Consider the following 24,076-nt stretch of genomic DNA (forward strand, 5'->3'; position numbering starts at 1 on the left):
CTAACGAAAACAAGTTCAACTTTTACTTTTAATGGTCAGGAACCATGACAAAAATTTAAAACGTTTCTTATAAAACACATAAGAATTGGTCATGTGATATATTGTCAGGATCCCGACAAAAGCTAATTTTGAGCACTTTATTTCACTGCTACTAATAATTAGCAGACTTTTTCGAGGCTCAAATGGCTCAAATGAAAGCTTGTAACAAGTAACAATCAAAATACCTATTGAATTTTAAATCAAAATTTTGGGGTCAAATCGGCCAAAAATCTGACATAGCATCTTTAATGTAGAAAACACAAAAAGATTTCAGTGCAAACAGTCAAATTAAATAATAGGAATTAAAGAAGGAGAAAGAAGTACATCATTTTTGTCTGACAACTCACACCTGTTATCTCCATGTAATTCATTTCCCAAACAGTTAGTTGGATCATGCACAAAGCATAGTACTGCGAATGCCACAGGCAAACTCAACGCTCCTCCATTAAGTTTAATGACCAAAGTAAATCAATGTAATACACTCACGCACAAAAAGGATGTACTTTCTGAGTTTTTTGTGGACAACTCAGAAACTCTTCAACGGAGCTTTTCACAGAAACCAATTTTATTTGTTTTACTATCAGAACTGTCACCCAAATGAAATAAATTCAAATCATTACAACATACTCGAAATATTTATTATTTGTTTATTACTTTTTTTTTTTTTTAGATTTAGATCTGTACACAATTTCCCCACATGTCATCTTTCTTGTCAGAGCCCCCCCCCCCCCCCCCCCCACCATCGATTGAAGACATCAACCTTTTTGTTTTGAACAAATTCAAGTGAGTTTTACCCAAACATCAATATGATGCACCCTTCACCATCAAAGCTTCAAATCCATTGAAACCAATTAAGAACTCACTCATCGGCAGTGAAGTTAATAACAAGAAGTCCCCTCGATCCACAAAGGAAGGTAAAAGTCCCAGCTGATTTTTAAACTTCCTTCCAAGGCAGTTCGTTTCTGAACTGAGAAGTCCCCCAAATTCAGAAAATCTACTTCGCGGTAGTAACAAAGTACTCCGCAGTATTAGAATATGTAGCAAGACAAGTTCTCAAAAGACAAAATCTACAAGTACATTGTAGATACATTCATCGTGTTACTGCAAACCAAATAAACATCCTGCTGATGAAGACCGAAGTGTCGGTTGAAAGTTTCAGGTATGAAATTATTTTCAGTGTTGTGATCAAGAGTTTAACCAAATTGCAAATAAACATTGCTTTACATTTACCAAACAATTTGTTGTGCTTCCTTCAACTTTCAAGTATTAACATAACTTAATTGGACGCTCCTCTATATACGTCACTAGGTTTCAAGTTGCTTTAAACCCGATATTTTATTTCCTCTTGACTTTTCCGTGATGGTGTTTGAGTTACACTCCAGGCTCAGAGCTATCAATATACAAAACACATTAAAAGTCATTAACCCTTTTTTCTTTGTTTAACCCAAACTATTTAAAATCTTACTCCCAAAATGTTAATAGATGGATTGCAATAGATGTCATCTTTGATGAATTGTCTACTCATATGATGAGCTATCATTGGCTGAGAGTTGTGCGCAGTTCGTACACGCGTACGTTTCCATTGTTTTACATCAAAGATGGCAGTCAAATGACCATATTGCAATCCATCCATTGACACAGCATGTCTTCTTAGTTTGCATAATATCTTAAAGGCATTGGTTCCCAGTACGAGTGTACTGGGGAGTACTCTAAATCTTGGTGTTTGGATAGTTGTAGGACTGGAACCCACCTTCGTCCACATTGTCCAATGACGTGTCAGCGATCGGCGCGTACTGCGTGGGCGGCTGACGATAAGAACGCTGCTTAGCACACATCGCTATGAGTAGACAAACGGCTAGAAATGCAACCCCGCCAACCACAGCCATTCCTGGGATTAACAAAAGTACAAACATGCAAGGTTTAACAAGGCAAGTAAGTTTGTTGGGACAGATTGTGGTGAGGTTTGTGCAGACATGTTGTGGTGAGGTTTGTGGGGACATGTTGTGGTGAGGGTTGAGGTTTGTTGGGACAAGTTTTGGTGAGGTTTGTGAGGACATGTTGTGGTGAGGTTTGTTGGGACATGTTGTGGTGAGGGTTTAAGGGGACATGTGGTGAGGTTTGTTGGGACAAGTTTTGGTAAGGTTTGTAGGGACATGTTGTGGTGAGGTTTTTGAGAACAGGTTGTGGTAAGGTTTGTGAGGACAGGTTGTGGTGAGGTTTATGATGACAGGTTGTGGTGAGGTTTGTGAGGACAGGTTGTGGTGAGGTTTGTTGGGACATGTTGTGGTGAGGTTTGTGAGGACAGGTTGTAGAGCAGTTTGTTGGGACAAATTGTGTTGAGGTTTGTGGGGACAAATTGTGGTGAGGTTTGTGGGGACAGATTGTGGTGAGGTTTGTGGGGACAGATTGTGGTGAGGTTTGAGTGGACAGAATGTGATGATGTTTGTGGGGACAGGTTGTGGTGTGGGTTACAGGGGACATGTTGTGAGGTTTGTTGTGACAAGTTTTTGTGAGGTTTGTTGGGACATGTTGTGGTGAGGTTTGTGAGGACACGTTGTTGTGAAGTTTGTTGGGACAGGTTGTGGTGAGGGTTTAAAGGGACATGTGGTGAGGTTTGTTGGGACATGTTGAGGTGAGGTTTGTGAGGACATGTTGTGGTGAAGTTTGTTGGGACAGGTTGTGGTGAGGGTTTAAAGGGACATGTGGTGAGGTTTGTTGGGACATGTTGAGGTGAGGTTTGTGAGGACATGTTGTGGTGAAGAGTTTGGGACAGGTTGTGGTGAAGTTTTTGGTGGAATGTGTGGTGAAGGGTTGTAGTGAGGCCTACGGAGAGGTTCATGGTAAAGAGTGGGAGGGTTAGTATTGAAGTGCATCAAGTACAGAGCAACACCTCACCAAATTATTCAACCGGGGAAGCAGTGAGATGGAATTTGAGTTGCGGAGTTGTCTATGTGTGTTTTTTAACGTTGGGAGGGATGAGATTTTTTGTTTGCTTGTTATTGGATAGTGTTTTCGATTTGGGCAAATTCAAGGTCTTCGATCAAATCGAGTTCCTCCTACTTTACCAATGATTGTACTTGTAGTCATCTCTTCTGGCGACCCCCCAGTAGTTAGTTCGTTGTATGTCACATGGGCACTTAGTTTTGTCAGTCGATGCGAGGACGTTGGTTCTGTGGTCTGCAGCATGTCTTGGACCTTTCAAAAATAATTAGATTCATCACAAATAATCACACTGAAATGTCATGAAGTGCACTACATGTAGGTGAGGTTAGAGGGAAAGTCTCTTTTAGAGTTGTGTTGGTTCTAACAAGAACCGGTGGTGAATAATAATCATATAAGAGCATTCATATAGCACCATCTACAATATCTAGAACACTAATCCGAGGTGCTGGAGAGGAAAAAAAGTTGATACAAAGATAAGGATCAAAAGTATTTGGAAACAAACAGGTCTTCAGTTGCAATTTAAATGTGTCGAAGGATGAAGCTGTGCGATTGATTATCGGTAGAGTGTTCCAGAGGGTTGGTGCTGCACATGAAAAAGCAATGTAGTTATGCCCGACACTGCCCACTCCAAATGTCAAGTACCTTTTTAAGAGATCTATTTTTGGGTGCAGACCCAGAGTGTTACTAAATCGAGGTTCTAATGTGTGACACTGGGGGACACTGTGCCACTAAAATGAGGTACTACATGTAGTGCCCAAAAAACGTCCACTCAAATGTGATACAAATACCCGACAGTCCACGAGGTACACACTCATACATTGTATGTAATGTACAAAGACCTCAATCTGTCCATTAAAATGAGTGAATAATAGATGGTCTAGCCATGGGCAATCTAGGTGGTCTAAAATATAGTTGGTGCAGTATGACACTGCTCTAAGGTTGTGGGTTCGACTCCCACCAGAGTAATTATGCCTACTGGTGATATTTTCACAGAACTCGGGAAGTACTAACAGACATCGGTGTAGTGGGTAAAAAACCAAAATGAGGTTTGTACAATGTAGTATTACCTGACACTGCCCACTCACATACCTTTTCAAGAGATCCATTATTGGGTGCCGGCGATAGACCCAGAATGTCACAGATGAGCGTGTAGATGTTGACATTCTCAAAGGGTTCTACTAGGAGACCCTTCTCGAAGGACGGACCGTTGGCAACGAAGATGGGATGCATCGCCATGACGCTGTTATTGTAACCATGGTTGCCTTTGTACATCTTCCGAGAATCTGTGTAATTCAGACAAGAGAGAAGTGTTAAGCCACGTTAGCATTGAACCTTTGGGTCTGGTAACATAAGTTCTGATCAGCAGGGTTCCAGTCCCAGTCGTGACACTTGTGTCCTTAAGCAAGAAACCTACATGTAGCCATTGCTTCGTCCCTCGGTTGGGACGTAAAGCCATTGGTCCTGTGTGTTGTGTAACGCCCCCCCCCCCCCCCCCCCCATTCTTGTTGAATTACACAATGTAACCTACTGAGCCCGTACATGCACTGCTAAAAATGGTATTCTTGAAACAAGAAAAACATCTTTTTTTGAGATTACATTTCTTATGTCACTCCTTACAAACTTTTTCTAGGGAGTGACAATAGAAATATTTTCTCAAAATAAGATGTTTTTCTCATTTCAAGAATACCATTTTTAGCAGTGTGTAAGTTACCAGTTGATAACTTACCACGGCACCGTGTAAGATTCAGAGAAATTAAATCACAGTCTAGGTCATCATTTTTGTGACCAGGTTTATTGGAAGTCACGTGACAGTATTTTTAAGTTACAAGAATGGTGCGTTCGCATTGGACTTCTTGTTCCTGTTAAATTACATTGTTAAGTTCCGCGGCTCAAATCGGCCTGTTAAGTTTGTTGCAGTAGCTTACCACCCCAGTACATGTAAGTTACCACTGTTCGCACTTGCAGTTTCCAGCGGTCAGTTACATGTAACTATTTTAAGTCCAATATGCAAATGTAAAAATGCAAAAAACAAAAATGACCATCCGGGAAACAAAAGAACACAGGCCTGATACTTCACGGAGGCAATGGAGGACGATTGCCTCCATTGCCCCTTGTCATTGCCTTGGTGCCCTTGAAATGCTCCAGTAGAAATTTACAATTTCCTCATAGGGTGCCCTTTGCCAAAGAGACAATGCCTTGGTGCCCTTGCCCTTTCAAAAACGAAGCATACAGCCCTGTGAACAGAAATACTAAATCAGCTGGAACAAATCTATACCAGTGAATATTTGGTGGTTTTGTGGATTATCCCCCAGAGTCTTCCCTGCATGGAATAATTCCTGGAGGGTTACCTCCCACATATAAAAACTTACAACTAATTCCTTGTGCCAAGTTCGAGCCCTGAGTGTACACTTCACATTTTAGGAACAGAAAAATAAATTGGTGATCATGGTTTTTCTGGCTACTCTGAATGCAACAGTTGGCAGGTACCAGCATGATCAGTTATTTTCCAATATAAAACTACGACAGGTCACTAATTAATATTCCAAGGTTGACAGATTTATAGCGGCTAGCCATACATGACAAGTGAACAATGCACTACTTCATACATATTGTACAAAAAGATTGACGCGTATGGTACACCCAAATCGATTCTTATTTCAATCAATAAATAAAAATATGTAATTCACAACTGTTCAATTTTATAGGCAGTGGACACTATTGGTAATTACATGTACTCAAAATAATTATTATCCCAAAACCTTACTTGGTAACGAGTTATGGGGAGAGGTTGATAGGACAAACATAGTGAGAAACAGCTCCCTCTGAATTGAAGTAGTTTTGGAGAAAGAAGTAATTTCCATCGAATTTGATTTCGAGACCTCAGATTTAGAATTTGAGGTCTCGCTAAATCTGAGGTCTCGAAATCAAGCATCCGAAAGCGCACAACTTCAAAGTGACATGGGTGTTTTTCCTTTCATTATTATCTTGCAACTTCGACGACCAATTGAGCTCAAATTTTCACAGGTTTGTTATTTTATGCATATATGTTGAGATACAGCAAGTGAGAAGACTGGTCTTTGACAATTACCAATAGTGTCCAGTGTCTTTAACAAGCATAAAGCTTGGTTTTACCAATCGATGTATGTTACTTTCCCAGAGCTCCATGAAAAAAACATCACCTGTAGGCATATTACTCGAGTGGGATTCGACCAAACAACAATTCAAGAGCAATGTCTTTACATACATGTACCAAATAGGCACCCCAGATTGCCAGTAGCTAGAGGCAGTTCAAATCCTATGTTATACCGTCTTCATATCCTGTCTTTATATCCCCAAAACTAAGTAAAGTACGGGAGGTCATGCTTTTCAAGCCGCTGCTCCCCTGCTCTGGACAAACTAAAATTAGTAGGCCCTATTCTTTATCCCCGATGCAAATTTCCATCTATTACATGTAAATCAGAAGCAATTCTTCATTTATTTATTTGTTTTTGCCGCTTTTGTTTTTTTGCCACTACTAAGTGAGCCAGCCTTAGGTCTTTCTACTTCAGTTTGGAAAGGAGCTTCATCTACATACATATAGGCCTAATGACTTTTTTAAATATCCGTAATTAAGGTTTTTTTCATGAGCCATTCATGCATTCATGAGACAAATGCAACCAAACATGTGGCTGTACACACACTGTATAAAACAGTCAAAAAGATATAGACATGTACTTTTGAAACTAAATTATCAAAAACATCTGTTCAATAGAAAAGCATCCCATAAAAAAAGAACAAAAATTTAACGTTAAAAAAATATATATATATAAAAAAATGAATTGGCCCCTAGGACCCTACTATAATAAAACAAAAACAATAATAATAAAAAAATAAAAAAACACCGTGAACAGCATATCTGCCCCAATAGCAAAATATCCAAATAAAGAAAAACATTTTAAAACATTTTTAAAAACAATAAAACCAAGTTTACATTGATACCTCACCATGCAATGCCTCAAATCCTATAAAAAAATAAACCCCCAATAAAAAAAACCAAGAACAGCATATCTTCCTTTAGCAAAATATCTGAGTAAAAAGAACATTTAACATTTAGAAAACAATAAACCAAAGTTTATATAGGCCTAATAAATAAAAAATAAAAAAAACTTGTTAGGCCTTAAAATACATAATACATTTATATTAAAAAACAATGCTACCTGAAGATCTGCCTACCATTCAAAAAGCTGGAGACCACAAAAATTGTCAATAAATAAATAATAAAAATATGATGAGTTTCATGATCGACTATACTACTCTACCACCACCCGAATTCCTAACTCAAATAAAATATTTTAATCAGATAATGTCCTCTCAATTCACTTCAAGATGTGCCATTCAAATTTTGGAAGTCAAAGTTTGTCTTTTTCTTTTGCAGGCAGATCATCCTTCAGTGTTGCAGCCACTGTGGGCGGTGCCCATCAGGCTTGCCCGAAACTAACAAATTTTTGTCCCAGCACCCTGAGCAAAATAAGCTGTGATGCCCACACAAATTTCCTCCAGATTGCACTTCAAAAATGATGGCCCCTAAATCTTTTGTTGAACCGCTTGCCATTTGTGGACTAAATTTGATGTAGAACCCACAACTAAAATTGTTCTAGCTACAACAATGTCCTCCTTGGTAAAATTATTTCAGTTTAAACAACATTATTCTGACTGGCACCCCCAAACAAAGATATTGACTAAATAGGAACACCGCCAACATAGGGCTAGATAGCTCAGTTGGTAGTGCGCCGGTATGTTAATCCGGAGGTCATTGGTTGGAATCCTACTCTGTTCAACCCTAAAATTCAAATATTATTTATGTGTGCGATGTACTGTCATGTCAAAGTTCTTCCTAAATACAGCTACATGTATGTTTTGACAACCTGCCCATTCTGTGCTTGTTTTGTGGCATTGTGTCCCCATGTTGAGTCTTGTCTTCATTGAGTTCTAGGAACATCAGGAATTCTTTACACGATTTTAGGGGGTGGGGAATACTACTGTATTTAGAGGAAAAAGAGCCTGTTAAAGTATGGTAAAAAAATTATTTATAATTGTCTTATTTATTATTATTATTATTATTATTATTATTATTATTATTATTATTTTTTTATTTTTTTTTTTTTTTTTTTGGGGGGGGGGTAAACCGAACCTATTCATTCCAGTTTGACAAAACATTATTTGTAAGGGCCTATTTGTATCACCAAAATAACACTTAATTGAAGACAACCTTTTTGATTGATTCAGATGTTAAATCTAGAAGATTTTTCAGCTCGATAATCAAAGGCAGTAAATAAAAACCCCATCCCCAACAATCTATTGATTTTAGAAATCTGGACGATCTTCCGACGTCATTGATCCCTTAACGATGCCCTTGAAGGCAATTAATCAAGCCCATAGTGTTCGTCTCTCTTTCTCTCTCTCTCGTTGCTTATGTACCAGACCGCCTCGTTATCTGCCTTGGTGACCATGGCAACCATAACCAGGTTGTCATGGTGATGATGACTAGCAATCATCCGAGAGGGATCGTTTGTTGATTAGCAGACGTGGCATTGTACGTGTTTCACTCTCAGCAAGGTTTTGAAAACAAATTCTCTTCCATATAAGAAATAGGCCTACATGTTTTTTGTACGTATAGTACATGTGGTTCGAAGGCTACAAAAGAGTATTACGTAGCAATTTTTGGCTGCATGAAACATTTAGTGCACTGTTTTCCAATTGTGACGCAAACAAATTTGTCATGTGACGCACATGCATGAAAGGGGATACATACATTCTGTAGCCTAGTTCGAAGGCTACAAAAGCAGTTTTTGGTTGCGTAAACATTCAAGTGCACAGTTTTTTACAATTGCGACGAAAGAAAAATGTTCATGTAATATAATGCATGAACCCAGCTTAAAAAGGCATTAGTAATTTTTGTTTAGGGGCATGAACAAGTATGTATTTTGACAACTTTTTTGATTTTGGTGTTAATATCCATTTTTTAATTCAATGAATATAAAGTGCATTACGTAGGCCTATAAGAAAATATCAGTTTTATTTGTTGTCCACCTATAGAAACACAAAAATTCAAGTTCCCCTTCATTCTGCCCTTCATTTGCAATCTATGCAGGACTGGCTACATGATGTACCCATGATCTCAAGCTACAGTTTATTTGATTTTATTTCCAAGGTCTCGAATTTGGAGGGAAAACCCACAAGCCGGTAGGGCTTAACTCAACAGACTTTTGTAAGACCATTTTCAAAATGAGTTGAACAAGCACAAAGAGAAGATCTATCTCATTTGTCATGCTACTTCGATACTCAACAGAAGTGAAAGATATCAGATTCATTGTCAACATTTTATAGCCTAACAAAGACATTACACAGTAAAGTATTGCTGTTATTAGTCAATTGAAAAACACCAGACCGCTGCCCTTGTCTGGTCGTTATTTCACTGGCCCAGCATGCCCAGTGCTAAAAGCAATGCCCTCATGCCTGTGCAGTCCAGTGTTAATTTCAAGCCCTCTTCCCCTACATTCTATGGAAATGTTTGCATGACCTGTAAGGTCTTTTGGGTCATTTAACAAAATTAAAAAATAGAAATTAATGTTCATATTTAAGAGCAAAAGTATGATACAAAATGTACACATTGTGCAATCAAGGCACTTCTGCTACGTGTACATGTACATGTAGCTGGGAGGCGAGTGGTAACTGAGAGCTATTGTGAGAAACAGCTCGGCTCTGAAGTAACATACAGGTCACTTGTATGTGTACTGTAGTTCTTGAAAGAGAAGTAATTTTCCACGAATTTGATATCGAGACCGCAGAATTAGTTTTCAAGATCTCTAAATCAATTATCTGAATGCACACAACTTCGTCTCTAAATCAATTATCTGAAAGCACACAACTTTGTGTTAAAAGGGTTTTTTTTCTTCCATTATTGTCTTGCAACTTCGATGACCAATTGAGCTAAAATTTTCACAGGTATGTTATTTTATGATATGTTGAGATACACCAAGTGAGAAGACTGGTCTTTGACAATTTTACCAATAGTGTCCAGTGTCTTTAAACCATAATTGCTTCATCCTTCATCATTTGATCATCCAAGTACTTTTTAAACCTTAAAGACAGTGGAGACTATTGGTAATTGTCAAAGACTAGCCTTCACAGTTGGTGAATCTCAACATATGCATAAACTAACTAATCTGTGAAAATTTGAGCTCAATCGGTCATCAAAGTTGCGAGATAATAATGAAAGAAAAAACACCCTTGTCACACGAAGTTGTGTGCATTTAGATGGTTGATTCCGAGACCTCAAAATCTAAACCTGAGGTCCCGAAATAAAATTCGTGGAAATTTACTTCTTTCTCGAAAACTATGGCACTTTAGAGGGAGCCGTTTCTCACAATGTTTTATACGATCAACCTCTCCCCATTACTCGTTACCAAGTAAGGTTTTGTGCTCATAATTATTTTGAGTAATTACCAGTTAGTGTCCACTGCCTTTAACAAGGTGCTAATTGTAAATAGTGTCTTGTAAATTGAATATTGCTCTGCTCGCTTATTGTCACAAAAATAATGAGCACTTTGAGGCACCTGTCGGCTGTATTGGTGATAAAGCACTTTCAAAGATATGTAATTGAATTAGAGTGGTTTTGCAAGTGTAAAGATACTTTAAGTAGGATTTGGAACTTTGCATGGTGGAAATAAGATATAGAAAAGTTTGCGGTAACACCATGTAATAACAATCTCTCAATGAGTTGGGGTGGTTCTGAAAAGAACCGTTGGATTAACTTGACGTTTCGATCAGTATGCTCTGATCGTCTTCTGGAGATCATCTTCATTTCTCCAGAAGACGATCAGAGCATACTGCTAAGCTAATCACCAAGCTAATCCGCCACTCAGTACTTAAGCAGCATGCAGCATCAGAGTCCAGCATTCTCCAGAAGACGATCAGAGCATCTTGATCGAAACGTCGAGTTAATCCAACGGTTCTTTTCAGAACCACCCCAACTCATTTAGAGATTGTTATTACATGGTGTTACCGCAAACTCTTCTATATCAGAGCATACTGATCGAAACGTCGAGTTCCAACTTTTCAGAACCACCCCAACTCATTTAGAGATTGTTATTACATGGTGTTACCGCAAACTCTTCTATATCAGAGCATACTGATCGAAACGTCGAGTTCCAACTTTTCAGAACCACCCCAACTCATTTAGAGATTGTTATTACATGGTGTTACCGCAAACTCTTCTTTATCAGAGCATACTGATCGAAACGTCGAGTTCCAGCTTTTCAGAACCACCCCAACTCATTTAGAGATTGTTATTACATGGTGTTACCGCAAACTCTTCTATATCAGAGCATACTGATCGAAACGTCGAGTTCCAACTTTTCAGAACCACCCCAACTCATTTAGAGATTGTTATTACATGGTGTTACCGCAAACTCTTCTATATCAGAGCATACTGATCGAAACGTCGAGTTCCAACTTTTCAGAACCACCCCTACTCATTTAGAGATTGTTATTACATGGTGTTACCGCAAACTCAGACGTTGTACATGTACATGTACATGTACATGTACATTAATGTTAAATGGATACTACTTGGTAATGTATGAATGGGCCCTTGATTACATTTTTAAAGCAAAAAATTAGAAAAGTAAAGTGTAAAGAGGGTCTCTTTTTCACCATCCGAATTAGAAATTTTCTGGGTCCTTCCCAGGTTTTTTTTTTCCACAAGGTGGGGCATTCTGGACCCTATTGTTTTTAAATGTTTTAGCATGCGGAATTAAAACAGGGTCTTAGGAACGTTTTCTACTTGGAGTAGGCCCTATATTTTGTGGTTTTAAAAGCCCTATTTAGGCCTACAATGCATGGACCATTCTACAGTACAATGATTATAATTCTCTATTCTGTGACATTGTCATAAAAAAATAAGCAAAAATAAGCAGGATAGCAGTCATGGATGACATTTGATTCTGGTATGTTATTATTGTTATTTATTATTTATTCAACCCAAACAATCACAAAATGTACACAAATAACAGCACACAAAATAACATGAAAGCAGACACAATAATTAAAAGGGCCAACACAACAGTATACAACAAACCAGAGGACGAACCAAAATGCAAAAACCCAAACGGCTACAGTAGGTCAGGGTTTGCAAAAGTAAACCACTATTATCCGCAGGTATGCAGCCCAGCACATAACAAAGGACAGTGACAGGACGCGAAAGACTGTAAAAAGCATACAGAACTACAAAAGACCAATACACTACACTACATAGGCCCAGAGCAATGACAAAAAAGACAGGGAAAGCACAGACTGTTTTTAAAATTCCCTAGTTAATCTAGTTGAATGGAACCTTGGACAGTTTGATTGAGCACGCAAGAAATGAAATGTATGGTACCAGCCAAAATAAAATGGCTTATTGCCGATTCAATTCAGTTCAATTCAATTCAATGGAACTTCTTTCTAAGTTCCCCTTTATAGATGATGTGACCTGTGACATCACATGTTTACAAAAGAGCCACAGAGCCTGGACTTCCTGCAGGCATGATTTGTATACAGCTCAATGGAAGAAAACATAACATCTTATATTTTATGGAGATTGCACTGTCTAATTCTTATCAACTTTTGATATGATGAAAGGGGGCACATCTCAAAACTTGACCAGCTTTTACTTTCATTAACTCTTGGTTTAATGTGGAAATTATGACACAAAATGTCAACTTTCCAATAGGACCAGTGTAGTATCTTGCCTGCCAGAATACTAAAAGAGTGTACAAGGTCACACTTATTGTAAACAAGGTTCACATGGTCTATAGAAGTGCCCTTCTGGAAGTGCCTCTTACCAGAGGAAAATTGCTGTGCACAGCGATAACAAATTAAAACAAAATAATTAAAAAGGTAAAGGAATTAAAAATGGATTAATCCTCACCATTGGAATGGTCTCCCCGGTTGATGGACCATCCTACATCAGCGACCACAAGGATAGGTGAAATTCGTTGGTTGTCATGGTAATGATATTGCGCAGGAATGGCATCTTTTAAGTACACCTTCACATGTGAGCTGGCATTGTAAATCTTGCTGTAGATCAGTTCAGTATCATTCTCTGTGGTAAATCAACACAACACAAATGAACATCGGAGCTTGAAATTTACCTGGATCCCAGGCTTGGAGCTGGTGTTTTTAGATGACAAGTCGGACAGTCTTTTGTTTTTTTAGTTATAATAAGGGAATCAATGTGTGGTGAAGAGGTTTTCAACTAGTGGTTTAAACCCGCCGAGGCCTGGTTCTTGATAATTTTACCGAGACGAACCTTTTCGGTCAAATAACATCAACAATTTTTGGTCAAAAAGTAAAATAAATGCAAAAATTGTAATTGTTCAATGATTTCTTTCAACACAACACCCCTCCAGCTATGAAATGGTAAGGCCCTTGGGTAAACAACTCTTTATAAGGATATGGCTGTGCGCCTCGCGCGTATCGCGTGATGTGGCACAACTGTCCCGGCCGTTGCTCTCGACCAATAGGAAGAAAACTGTCTTATAAGCACAGGTGCAAGCTCGCGTGTCACGCCCATGTTTCAACACTTTTTACTGGTCATTATCAAAGGTTTAAACACTCCCACGTGATGCGCTCTCCACCAATAGGAATAGAGAAACTGTCTTAGGTATGAGTAACTTTTTAAAGTTCTTCAGTTAAGTTTAAAAACTGATGAATGTGAAACTACATGTACATCAGGTGTTTATTTTTAGGTTATTGATTTGAATCCTACCAAGCTAATTGTCCGCTGTTTTTACGATGACTAGAATTAAATATTCTTCGATAAAAGGCTACTGAACCAAATTTTCTTGCTTTGTGCAATTCATAATCATAGACTTTAAACCAAATTTGCATGTAATAGAGATTAGTTGTTGTCAGCTTGTGGAAGTTTGCAATGTTCCCTTAACAGGAAGATCATCTAAACAAACACACAAACAAACAATTAAGCAAACACCCCAACAAACAAACGAACAAACAAACAAACAATTTCAATGACTATAATTTTGGCTGTTCAGTAGACAGAAGACATGAATTACCTTCATGCGGCCAAATACCAAACACTGGATTATTATCCGTGTAGTGATAGAGAGATGGGTCCACGAAATCATCTAACTGCAAAACTCTTTCTGCGGACACTTCTGCCATTCCATGGTCGGATGTTATGATGACGTTGACTCTATCTCCAAGACCGGCTTTTCGTAAAGATTGCATCAGATAACCGACGGTATCGTCACACATTCGAATCACCGCGTCCATCTTGGGTGAATCTGGACCGAACATGTGGCCGGAATGATCCGGCTCGTGGAAATACAACAATCCGAGATTGATTGATCCGTTGCTGAAGAGTTTCGTTATAATGTCAACGCGTGCCTCAAACGGGAACGTCTGGTTATATTTAGGCAGTCTGTACGTAGGATAAAAGTTGTGGATTTTCGTGTCCATTCCCGGCCATTCTATCACCCCACTCGTTCCCCCTTCTTTCTCGTTCGTCACCCAAATGGGTTCGCCCCCTTCCCACCATTTCGATTCATTACCCATGAAGTAAGTTTCGTTCCACACCGGATCGTACATAGTGTTACCAACAATGCCGTGCGACTCCTCGTACAGACCGGTCACAATGGTATAGTGGTTTGGAAAAGTCTTGGAAGTGAAAGCGTCGTAGATGTATTTTGCTTTGACGCCATCTTCGATGAGATTGTCAAAATTGGGAGTGGCAGTCTTGTCCAGATAATCCCATCTGAATCCATCGAAAGAGACCAACAGAACGAGAGGGCCGGCTTGCGGGCCGTTATTAGCTTCCCTTGGCGATGTCTGCTGGGATGGCGACACTGCAGATAGGATGAGCAGTATAACAAGGTGCAGTAGAAGTTGACTTGTAAGTGCCATAACTGTGTTGTATTTCGACCACCTTGCCATGGTACAGCAGTGGGGAGGTGCGGGTGGGGGCTGGAGGGTAACAGTCTTTAGTCGATGCGTCTGCGTCCTTGAAGTTTTTGCACCTAATATCGCCTTGGGTTCTCACTTGACTGCAGCTGTAGAATAAATGCAGAAATGGAATTTATTTTATTGAAACTGCTCGAACACCTTGTTTGGTAATAGAATCTACTAGCTCCTGGCCAAGTTTGACAGAAAAAACAGGGCCCCTTGTATTGTATCCCGGAGCTCCACGATAAAATTAACAGCCATCATAAGGCCAAATATCATAAAAAAAACACCAGTTGATCGTCCGGATTTTTCAAAAAAGAGGAGGATGAGGGCCTTTTTATTTATTATTAATACACCACTTTTTTTTATCTAAACAAACAAACAAAACTTCATTAATAAAACATTTTCTATCTACATTCATTCAATCAGTGCATCCCTAGCAATAGGGGAGTATCGTTAAAAGAAAGCATCATGCTCATCTCTGCTCATTGTCTCAAGGACTTGCAGTACTATTTATTGTGTAACATCATGACATCAATGATCAGATTGCAACTTCCTTGTTTAATATTAGTCCATAGTATTATAATATTAATTATGTCACTCAGCTCAGCAGTCTATCTATTATAATATAGCCCTCCGGCATAAACACATCTTTTCTTTTCTGTGTTTCGGATAAAAAAATCTGACAGAAACATTGGTCGGCTGTGATCAGGATGGTTATGATTTGACTTGAGTACGATCAAACAACAAACATTACGAATAACATTCCGTATGGCGCCACCACTTTTTCACTAATTTTTACAAAAAAGGATATCTCATTGAGGTAAATTAGATACTATATTATTTCATATCGAATGAAAAAGTGGTGGCGCCATACGGAAACTTTTCCAAAATTACCTTACCCTGACTCGGTTTTCTCATCAGCAGTAGGATAACTGTTAACCCGGATAGACCTTGCCAACTGTGTCGATTATGTGTTCTGGATTTGTTTTTGTGTTGCAATTAATTTTTCGATATCGTCGGTGCCGAGTTGTCCAGTACTCAACTAATGAGGGCGCTGTCGGTAAATATTAAAAATGTCGGCGGACGAAGACACAGAATTGAGGGACTTGGTCGCCCAAACTCTTGAAAGTAGCGGTGTTTTGGGAAAAATAAGGGTGAGTCAATGAAGGAATTAACATTGTTTAAAAATAGTGATTTAAGTGTTGTATATTTTAAACATCGTGGAGTTGCCATTTTGGTGGACATCTCTTATCGCAAAGAAGTTGAACTTGGCTAATCGAGTAATGTACCAATTTTGGCATTGCATTGCACGGTGTTGCACGAATTGCACACAACTTCACCGTAGCGTAGTGTTCTAATTTATTGAGTGAGATGCCATTCCTATTGTAGAAATGAGTGAAAAAATTGATAACTTTTTCACTCATTTTCACAAAAAAGGGATATCTCAGTGAGGTAAATCAGATGGGTACTCCCCCTAACTAAACTATGATTTCATAATATTATTGTAATTTAATAACCATAACATATTCATGTCGAATCATATTGAATGAAAAAGTGGTGGCGTGATCAGGTGGTAATGTGGAAACTTGTCCGAATTTTTTTGGCAGGATACAGAAACTTTTACAAATATAACTTTCCTTTTCAATTAAAGGCTTACAATACATACGTGTATGTGTAAATTCAGGGAAAAGTTTCCTTATCCTGTCACCCTTTTTTCATTCATCGTTGAAATAAAGTAGTACTAGTAGCTAGTAGGCCCTATTGTATTATTTATAATTATATTAAACTTTTTTATAAAATATGAGAAATTCCTTTTTGTAATAATAATAATATCAAAGTCTTATACAATATATATAGCGCTTCGGGATGTCAGACAACTCGTCCGTCGGACAACTCGACAGTTCAGACAGCTCAACGGTTAAGACAGCTTGACTGTTCGGAAAACGTGACGGTTCAGACAACTCGACTTTGAGACAACTCGACAGATGGACGAGACAAGTTGAGCATTCGATCGCCGTTACTGACATGTTTACACAAATTTCCTGTGAACCCTAACCCTACCCTAACCCCCCCCCCCTTCCTGGCCCTGTGCGCACCCGTGTCGAGAACCTCTTCACGGCCATCCCTCGACTTCTTGGACCTAAGTCGAGTTGTCTGACAGTTGAAAAGAACGAGTTGAGCTGTATCAACTGTCGAGTTGTCCAAACGGTCGAGTTGTCCGACGGACGAGTTGTCTGAACACTGCGCATCGCACGTATCTATTCTACCAACAAAGCACTCAAGTCGCTTACAATACAGTACAGTGTACAGCAAGTCAGGTTATTGAAGTTATGAATTCTGAGACCCATATAAGGGTTTACGGCGCATTTACCGGGGCGAACTCCTTCTCTATTCGCTAAGTGCACTGGGTTCTTTTACATGCATACACAACAAATGGGACCAGCAGCTTTACGTCCCACCTGAAAGACAAAGCAATGGTTGAATGTTTTGCTTTAAAAGGACACTTTCAAAAAAGTGGGTAAAAAGTGGGTAAAGAAGTGGTGGCGGGATTTGGAAAGATCCGTTTCTTTGGCTAAAAATCTGTACCCAACTTGACTGCCAATTAATTTGGGCAGCAATTGATGTGGGTGCAATTGTTATGATATTTCAAACCAAAAAGGATGATACTACCCATGTAGCAAACTAAGCACACTTATTTGTTAGGGGCCTACATATGTACCATGGATATTGTTAAATTTAAAGATGTCATATCTTTTCCCATTTGAAGGCGGAGCTGAGAGCAAGTGTTTTCCTTGCACTAGAAGAACAAGATGCTGTACAGAACAAAACACCGTTCATCAATCAAGACCTCAAAAAATTCCTCTCGACAAAAGAAGGTACGTTTTCCATCATTTGTTTTTCCATACAAAATGCACATAGTAACAGTGTAATGCCCTTTTCTTCACTTCCTGGTAACAACCTGGGCCCTATTTTATGGCCCTGAAATTCTGCAATTATAATCACGAATCCAGGCTTACATGCGAGCGTAGAATTTTTGCACTAGTCTTGTCAACATAGTATGCCTAGTAGCGTGGAGTACGCATGCGCAGAAGCCCAAATTTGCAGCTAACCTGCGAATTACGCATGCAGTAAGCAAAGAATTCCCTAAGCGCCAATTCTGTGTTACGGTAAGCAGAGCCATGAAATTGGGCCCTGGTGAGTTACTGGCCGCTGTTATTGGACCAAGCTGAAGGTGAGGTCAGCATTCTCCATTAACAATGGTCTGCTGCCCAAATGCCAGTGAAAAGGCCAAAGGACCAGTTAGAATTCTCCGGCTGACCGACCAGTCTCAATCTTACTGACAAGTCCTGCCTGCTAGTCACTGGAAAAGTTTAAAGGCAAATCCTGGTCTAAACAACAGGCGCATCTATTGGAATAAAAGTACCCCCTCTGGGGGCAAGTAGTGGTTTTTATTTAGGTGATAGCGATTTAAGGTTTTTTTCATCACTAAATAAGTCTATAAATACAACATACATGTCTGAGGACTGTACTCATCGTCTTCTTCTGTTGATTTTTCATTTGTTTTCTTTCAGGGTTTTTAATCGCTTCCTTGGTCCAAGAATTTCTGGAGCACTTTCGCTTGGACTTCACTCTTGCCGTCTTCAACCCAGAAACAAATTTTGTAAGTTACAGACAAAAGGCCTAATGCTAAATGTTATTAGTATTATTAGTAGGCCCTATTATTAAACCATCATTAGTTTTAAGATACAGGCTTGGGGCACACTTTCAGCACAGATAAGTAGCTGAGCATAACACAACTATGCTTTTAGGTTACCAGCAAACTACCAGTGTCACATGTATCTGTGACTGTTATCCTGCTTATTTTTGCTCAGTAGTAATTAAATGTTTTAAAAGCAATATTGACTCATAAAAGAGGGCCTTGGTATTTCTAATCATCAGATAGTGGGTTTGAGTCTCAGTTGTACAACAATTTAGTACGTGTGTTCTTTAGAAAGATGCTTTGCCATAATTGGTTTGTCCTTCGGATGGGACCTTGTCCCTCGCACTAGGATTGGTAGGTAAGCAAAAGAACACAGAACACTTATCGTGAAAGAGTAGAGGGTTAACCCTGGTGTTTCTAATTCACATAGCAAGCACGATGGTTTTGTTTTCTTTTTTTCTTTTCGTCATGCAAGTCGCCAAACAGACAAGGCCTGAAGGCCACTTCAAGGTGTGGGCTACAATTATTCTTTTCCAGAGGTGTGCCACCTACCATGCATACTCCTAGGGCTGAAACAGGGTTACCCGCTTCACAGTCTGTAAGGATGTAGGCATGGGTATCGTCCACTAGGAGCCACCTACTCCTAGGGCTGAAACAGGGTTACCCCCTTTACAGTCTGTAAGGATGTAGGCATGGGTATCATCCACTAGGAGCCACCTACTCCTAGGGCTGAAACAGGGTTACCCCCTTCACAGTCCATATGGATGTAGGCTTGGGTATCATCCACTAGGAGCCACCTACTCCTAGAGCTGAAACGGGGTTACCCCCTTTACAGTCCATATGGATGTAGGCTTGGGTATCATCAGTCCGAAGCCTGGCCGGTAGAGCAGAAAGCACTACCTCCCCAATTTTATGTAGCAAGTGTCACGACCGTGATTCGAACCCACACTCTGCTGATCAAACACCAGAGCTTGAATCCGGTGCTCTTAACCGCTCGACCATGACACGCCACTTTACAGGTTTCCTCAGGTTTGTGAGCCACTTATAAGGCATCTTTGGTTTCGCTACCAAAACTAAACAATTACATAAAATAAAAATCTACTCTGATAATAACAGCGAAGACTTCTCTTCCCATCCAGGGAGAGAAATACGAAGGAAGAGAAACCCTCTCCAAGGATCTTGACATCGTTGATTCCGACAAGTCAAGGGGGAAACCTCTCCTCTGTGAGCTGCTGAAACGAGCCAATGAACAATCCAGTAGAACCTCACGGCCAAGGGCAAACTCCAGAACCGAGGTAAGCTCACCCTGGTTTAGGCCTGAGGGGTGATTGCCTTCATGCCCCCTGGTCATTGCCGTGGTGTCCTTGAACAGTAGAAATTTACAATTTCCCAATAGGATGCCCTTTACCAAGGAGAAAATACCTTGGTGCCCTTGCCCTTTCAGAAAACGAAGCAAACAGGCCTGGCAGTTTATTACACTGAGCCAATGCCCTCTGTTGCCCTGGGGTTGGCCTTTGTGCCCCTTCAAAGTTTCTTGTAGACCTTCAGATTTTCAAATTGGAAGTGCCCTTTGCAAAATGAAAAATGCCTTGCCCTCTCAAAAATGATTGTTTTAGCCCTGGATCACGTTTAAGATGAGTGAAGATTTTTTGATTGTCTGTTTCTTAAATTGGTTTTTATATAGCTCCTCAAATGAAAAACAAATTCGATCAAAGTACTCAAAATCACGCCATCAGTTTTTCAGAATCAACATAACTCATGTTTAGAGAGATCATTACATTGTACTGCATTTATTGTGTACAAAAGTATGCACATTTATTAATTATACATCGCACAGAAAAGAAATAAAAGCATAGACAAAATTGATTTGTTTTTTACCCTTAAACCGATTTGTATTAAGTACTGTATATGCCTATTCAGTACTCTGTTGAGACAAAGTCTACGGACAGATTGTTGTGGTGGGATTCGAACACCAAGTGATTTGCCTGCAGATTTTTTTCACAGAACTCGGGGGAAAGCACTGAGTATACATTGCAATATACGTGTACATCAGTGTATGGGTAAAGAAAAAATTGTATTCTTAAACCCTGATGCAAAAGTTAACATCTTTACACTGACAAATAGCCATACCAAAGTTGAAGATTTTGCAATTAGGTTGGTAGATGACATGCTTGTTTGCTTGCTGAGATGATCTTTCCATCAAGGGAACTCGGCACATCCCACAAGGGGATATAAACGCCAAGCTGGCAACAGCAAATCTCTCTCTTACAAATATGGTTCTAAAGTCTATGATTATGAGTTGCACAAATCAAGAAATTGGGATTCAGTAACTAGACAAAAACTAAATCTAGTCATTGTGCAATTTTTGTAAAATCAACTGCTAGCTTGTTGGATTTGAACCTACAACCTTGCAATTGCAAGTCCTGCAGTCTAACCACTAAACCACATTGACCATGGATGATCCCACTTGGCTTTAAAATCCAGGGCAAGTCTTGGATTTAAAACCCAGGGCAAGTCTTGGTGTTAAACCCAGGGCAAGTCTTGGTGTTAAACACAGGGCAAGTCTTGGCTTTAAAACCCAGGGCAAGTCTTGGCTTTAAAACCCAGGGCAAGTCTTGGCTTTAAAACCCAGGGCAAGTCTTGGCTTTAAAACCCAGGGCAAGTCTTGGCTTTAAACCCAGGGCAAGTCTTGGCTTTAAAACCCAGGGCAAGTCTTCGCTTTAAACCCAGGGCAAGTCTTGGCTTTAAAACCCAGGGCAAGTCTTGGCTTTAAAACCAAGGGCAAGTCTTGGCTTTAAAACCCAGGGCAAGTCTTGGCTTTAAAACCCAGGGCAAGTCTTGGCTTTAAAACCCAGGGCAAGTCTTGGCTTTAAAACCCAGGGCAAGTCTTGGCTTTAAAACCCATGGCAAGTCTTGGCTTTAAAACCCATGGCAAGTATAGCTCTACAAATTGAGTGTACCTTTGGTATTTAATAATTTATTCATGAATACTGTTATTTTTCAACACCCTTTAAGTGCCTAAGTGTCGTTTACATTTTTGTTCCTTCTGTGACCTGTTCGATGTTTTCTTCTTTGTTTTCCCTATTCAGGAAATTGCCATACCAAAGGTAGATTTGCATGAATTTTATATTTTATATTAGCATAAAAAATTAAAAAATTGCATGATAAAACTTAGTAGGATAATGTAGGTTAAAATAGTAACAGATTTGAGTTTCAACTGCATAGAGCTGCTTAACATGATTGATTTACATGTATTTGCTAAGTAAAACAATTACCGGTTATGTGGATACTATGCCGTCTAGGATAAATGTGGCTGATAACCTGGCTGCTGCTTTTTAGCAAATGCACGCTAAGCAGATTTAAGTGCTAAGAAGTTCTATGAAATCTAAGTCTCTTCTGCATAGAGCTGCTTAGCATCATTGATTTAATTGCTAAGTAAAACAACTACCGGTCATGGTTATACTATGACATCTATATAGCATAAATGTGGCCGGTAATGTGACTGCTTCTTTTCAGCAAATGCACGCTAAGCAGATTTGAGTGCTAAGAAGCTCTATGAAATTGATTCCAGCATGGATAATAGAGGAATTGTAGAAGAAGAACTTCATTACCCTTACTCATACATTGCAAATATTAGGGCCTTGTCACACGAGGCAACTTTAACAGGCAACTCAGAGGCAACCAACTGATAGTATACAAATATTGACTGCTTCGAGTGCAATGGTTAAAACTATGACTCCCGAGGTGATCCCGGAAGCGTTCTATATTCCCGAGGCGAAGCCGAGGGAAAATAGAACGCTACGGGGATCACCGAGGGAGTCGAAGTTTAAACCATTGCACGAGTAAAAGCAGCCAATATTTGTTTTATAACACCCCAAACATTTCTAAATACTGAACAATTAAGTTACAGACCTGAATGCTACAATCCACAGACGACGCAAATACAGATTGCGAAAACTTTTACTAATGTAGTGTCATGTAATCCAAAATGGTTACAGACTATTAATTTATCATCCTCGTACACGCAACGGACGTCTGGGTACTGCACGCCGTGTGCTAGTCTTTTGGACTAGCGCACGGCAAACCGATGCACTATCACACGGCCATGGTCTAGTAAAACTAAGACATTTCATGTGATGCGCTATAAACCAATGAAAAGGCAGAATATTGGTAAGGGGTGTTATAATGCATACTACGGGATCATTTTGATGGCACAAGAGTAATGTATACCATTAGCAAGAAATATATTTGAACATTGAAATGTGAATGGTTTGTTTTCTTGGAGATTGCTTGGAACTTGGTTGCCTGTAAATTGCCTTGTGTGACATGGTCCTTACATACGTACATGTACATGTAATGGCAACCTTTCGTTTCTGATCAAGAAATTCTTTATTAGTAGCAAAGTCGGTTTCCCTAACATCATTTTTAATTTGGGCTCTGGCTCCAAGGCAAAAATGTAACCCTACTTTGAAGATAACTTAACTCCTTTGTTTACTTTCTAATCCTGGCCAAGAGACAATAGAGTCTCCATATTACAGATGATTAACCCCATTCCTTTGTTTACCCCCAACCCTCCCACCACTACTCCCACCACTACTCCCACACCCTATCACAACAATAAGTCTGACGGCGGTAGAGGTGTTATTTACAAAGTGGTAAGATCAGATGATATGGTGTTTTATTCGTTTGGAGTGCTGTGATTTTTAAGTTTGAAAGTGATACAATAAGCAGTTTTGGGCTGGGGGTTGCAGGCCTCAAAATAACCCACGACACCCACAGCAACTTGCAGTGGTGCACCGTGCTTTTGCTGTGGTGTGGCTTAGTTGGACACACCTGGTTACCTGCCATCTCCCATACACGTAGTGCAGCAGGGTCTTCTAACATCTTCCAACCACGAAACTACAAAGTATACATAATCCACTTAAAGCCATTGGACCCTTTCGGTTCAGAAAAAAAGAAAAAAAAAGTTCACAGATTTACAAATAACTTACAGGGTTTACAGAAGGCAATGGTGAAAGACTTCTCTTGAAATATTATTCCATGAAATGCTTTACTTTTTGAGAAAACAGCAAAACAATATAAATTCTCGTTAACGAGAATTACGGATTTATTTTAAACACATGTCATGACACGGCGAAACGCGCGGAAACAAGGGTGGGTTTTTCCGTTGTTTTCTCCCGACTCTGATGACCGATTGAACCTAAATTTTCACAGGTTTGTTATTTTATATAGAAGTTGTGGTACACAAAGTGTGGGCCTTGGACAACACTGTTTACCGAAAGGGTCCAATGGCTTTAAATGAGTTTGTAAAAATAATATCAAGCACGCTGTTAAATCCACAGGCCATGAAATAGCAAACAGTAGAAAGATAATAGATAGTATTGTTCGGAACAATTTCTGGCGTTTGCG

At 39.4% G+C, this 24,076-nt stretch overlaps 2 protein-coding genes across 4 annotated transcripts in view; one reads left to right on the forward strand and one right to left on the reverse strand.

Moving 5' to 3' along the window:
* Positions 1-694: 694 nt before the first annotated feature.
* On the reverse strand, positions 695-15,988 carry LOC117296846 (ectonucleotide pyrophosphatase/phosphodiesterase family member 5-like). Its single transcript, XM_033779925.1, has 7 exons — positions 15,867-15,988; positions 14,076-15,071; positions 12,932-13,105; positions 4,072-4,265; positions 3,105-3,234; positions 1,790-1,927; positions 695-1,429 (listed from the first exon to the last, which is right to left on the reverse strand). The coding sequence occupies exons 2-7, from the start codon at positions 14,953-14,955 to the stop codon at positions 1,344-1,346; spliced, it is 1,602 nt and encodes a 533-aa protein (XP_033635816.1). The 5' UTR covers positions 14,956-15,071; positions 15,867-15,988; the 3' UTR covers positions 695-1,343.
* A 52-nt stretch (positions 15,989-16,040) lies between these two features.
* LOC117296503 (FGFR1 oncogene partner-like) overlaps positions 16,041-24,076 on the forward strand; it is a 41,714-nt gene continuing 33,678 nt past the window's right edge. For 2 of the 3 annotated variants that reach the window (XM_033779468.1, XM_033779467.1), the window contains exons 1-5: positions 16,041-16,121; positions 17,735-17,843; positions 18,540-18,628; positions 19,807-19,962; positions 21,757-21,774. In XM_033779468.1, coding sequence (XP_033635359.1) covers positions 16,041-16,121; positions 17,735-17,843; positions 18,540-18,628; positions 19,807-19,962; positions 21,757-21,774 — 453 coding nt within the window. The remainder of the gene's footprint in view (positions 16,122-17,734; positions 17,844-18,539; positions 18,629-19,806; positions 19,963-21,756; positions 21,775-24,076) is intronic. The other variant, XM_033779469.1, reaches the window with a different exon arrangement.

The sequence above is a fragment of the Asterias rubens genome, chromosome 11, assembly GCF_902459465.1.
Source record: "Asterias rubens chromosome 11, eAstRub1.3, whole genome shotgun sequence".
Taxonomy (NCBI): Eukaryota; Metazoa; Echinodermata; class Asteroidea; order Forcipulatida; family Asteriidae; genus Asterias; species Asterias rubens.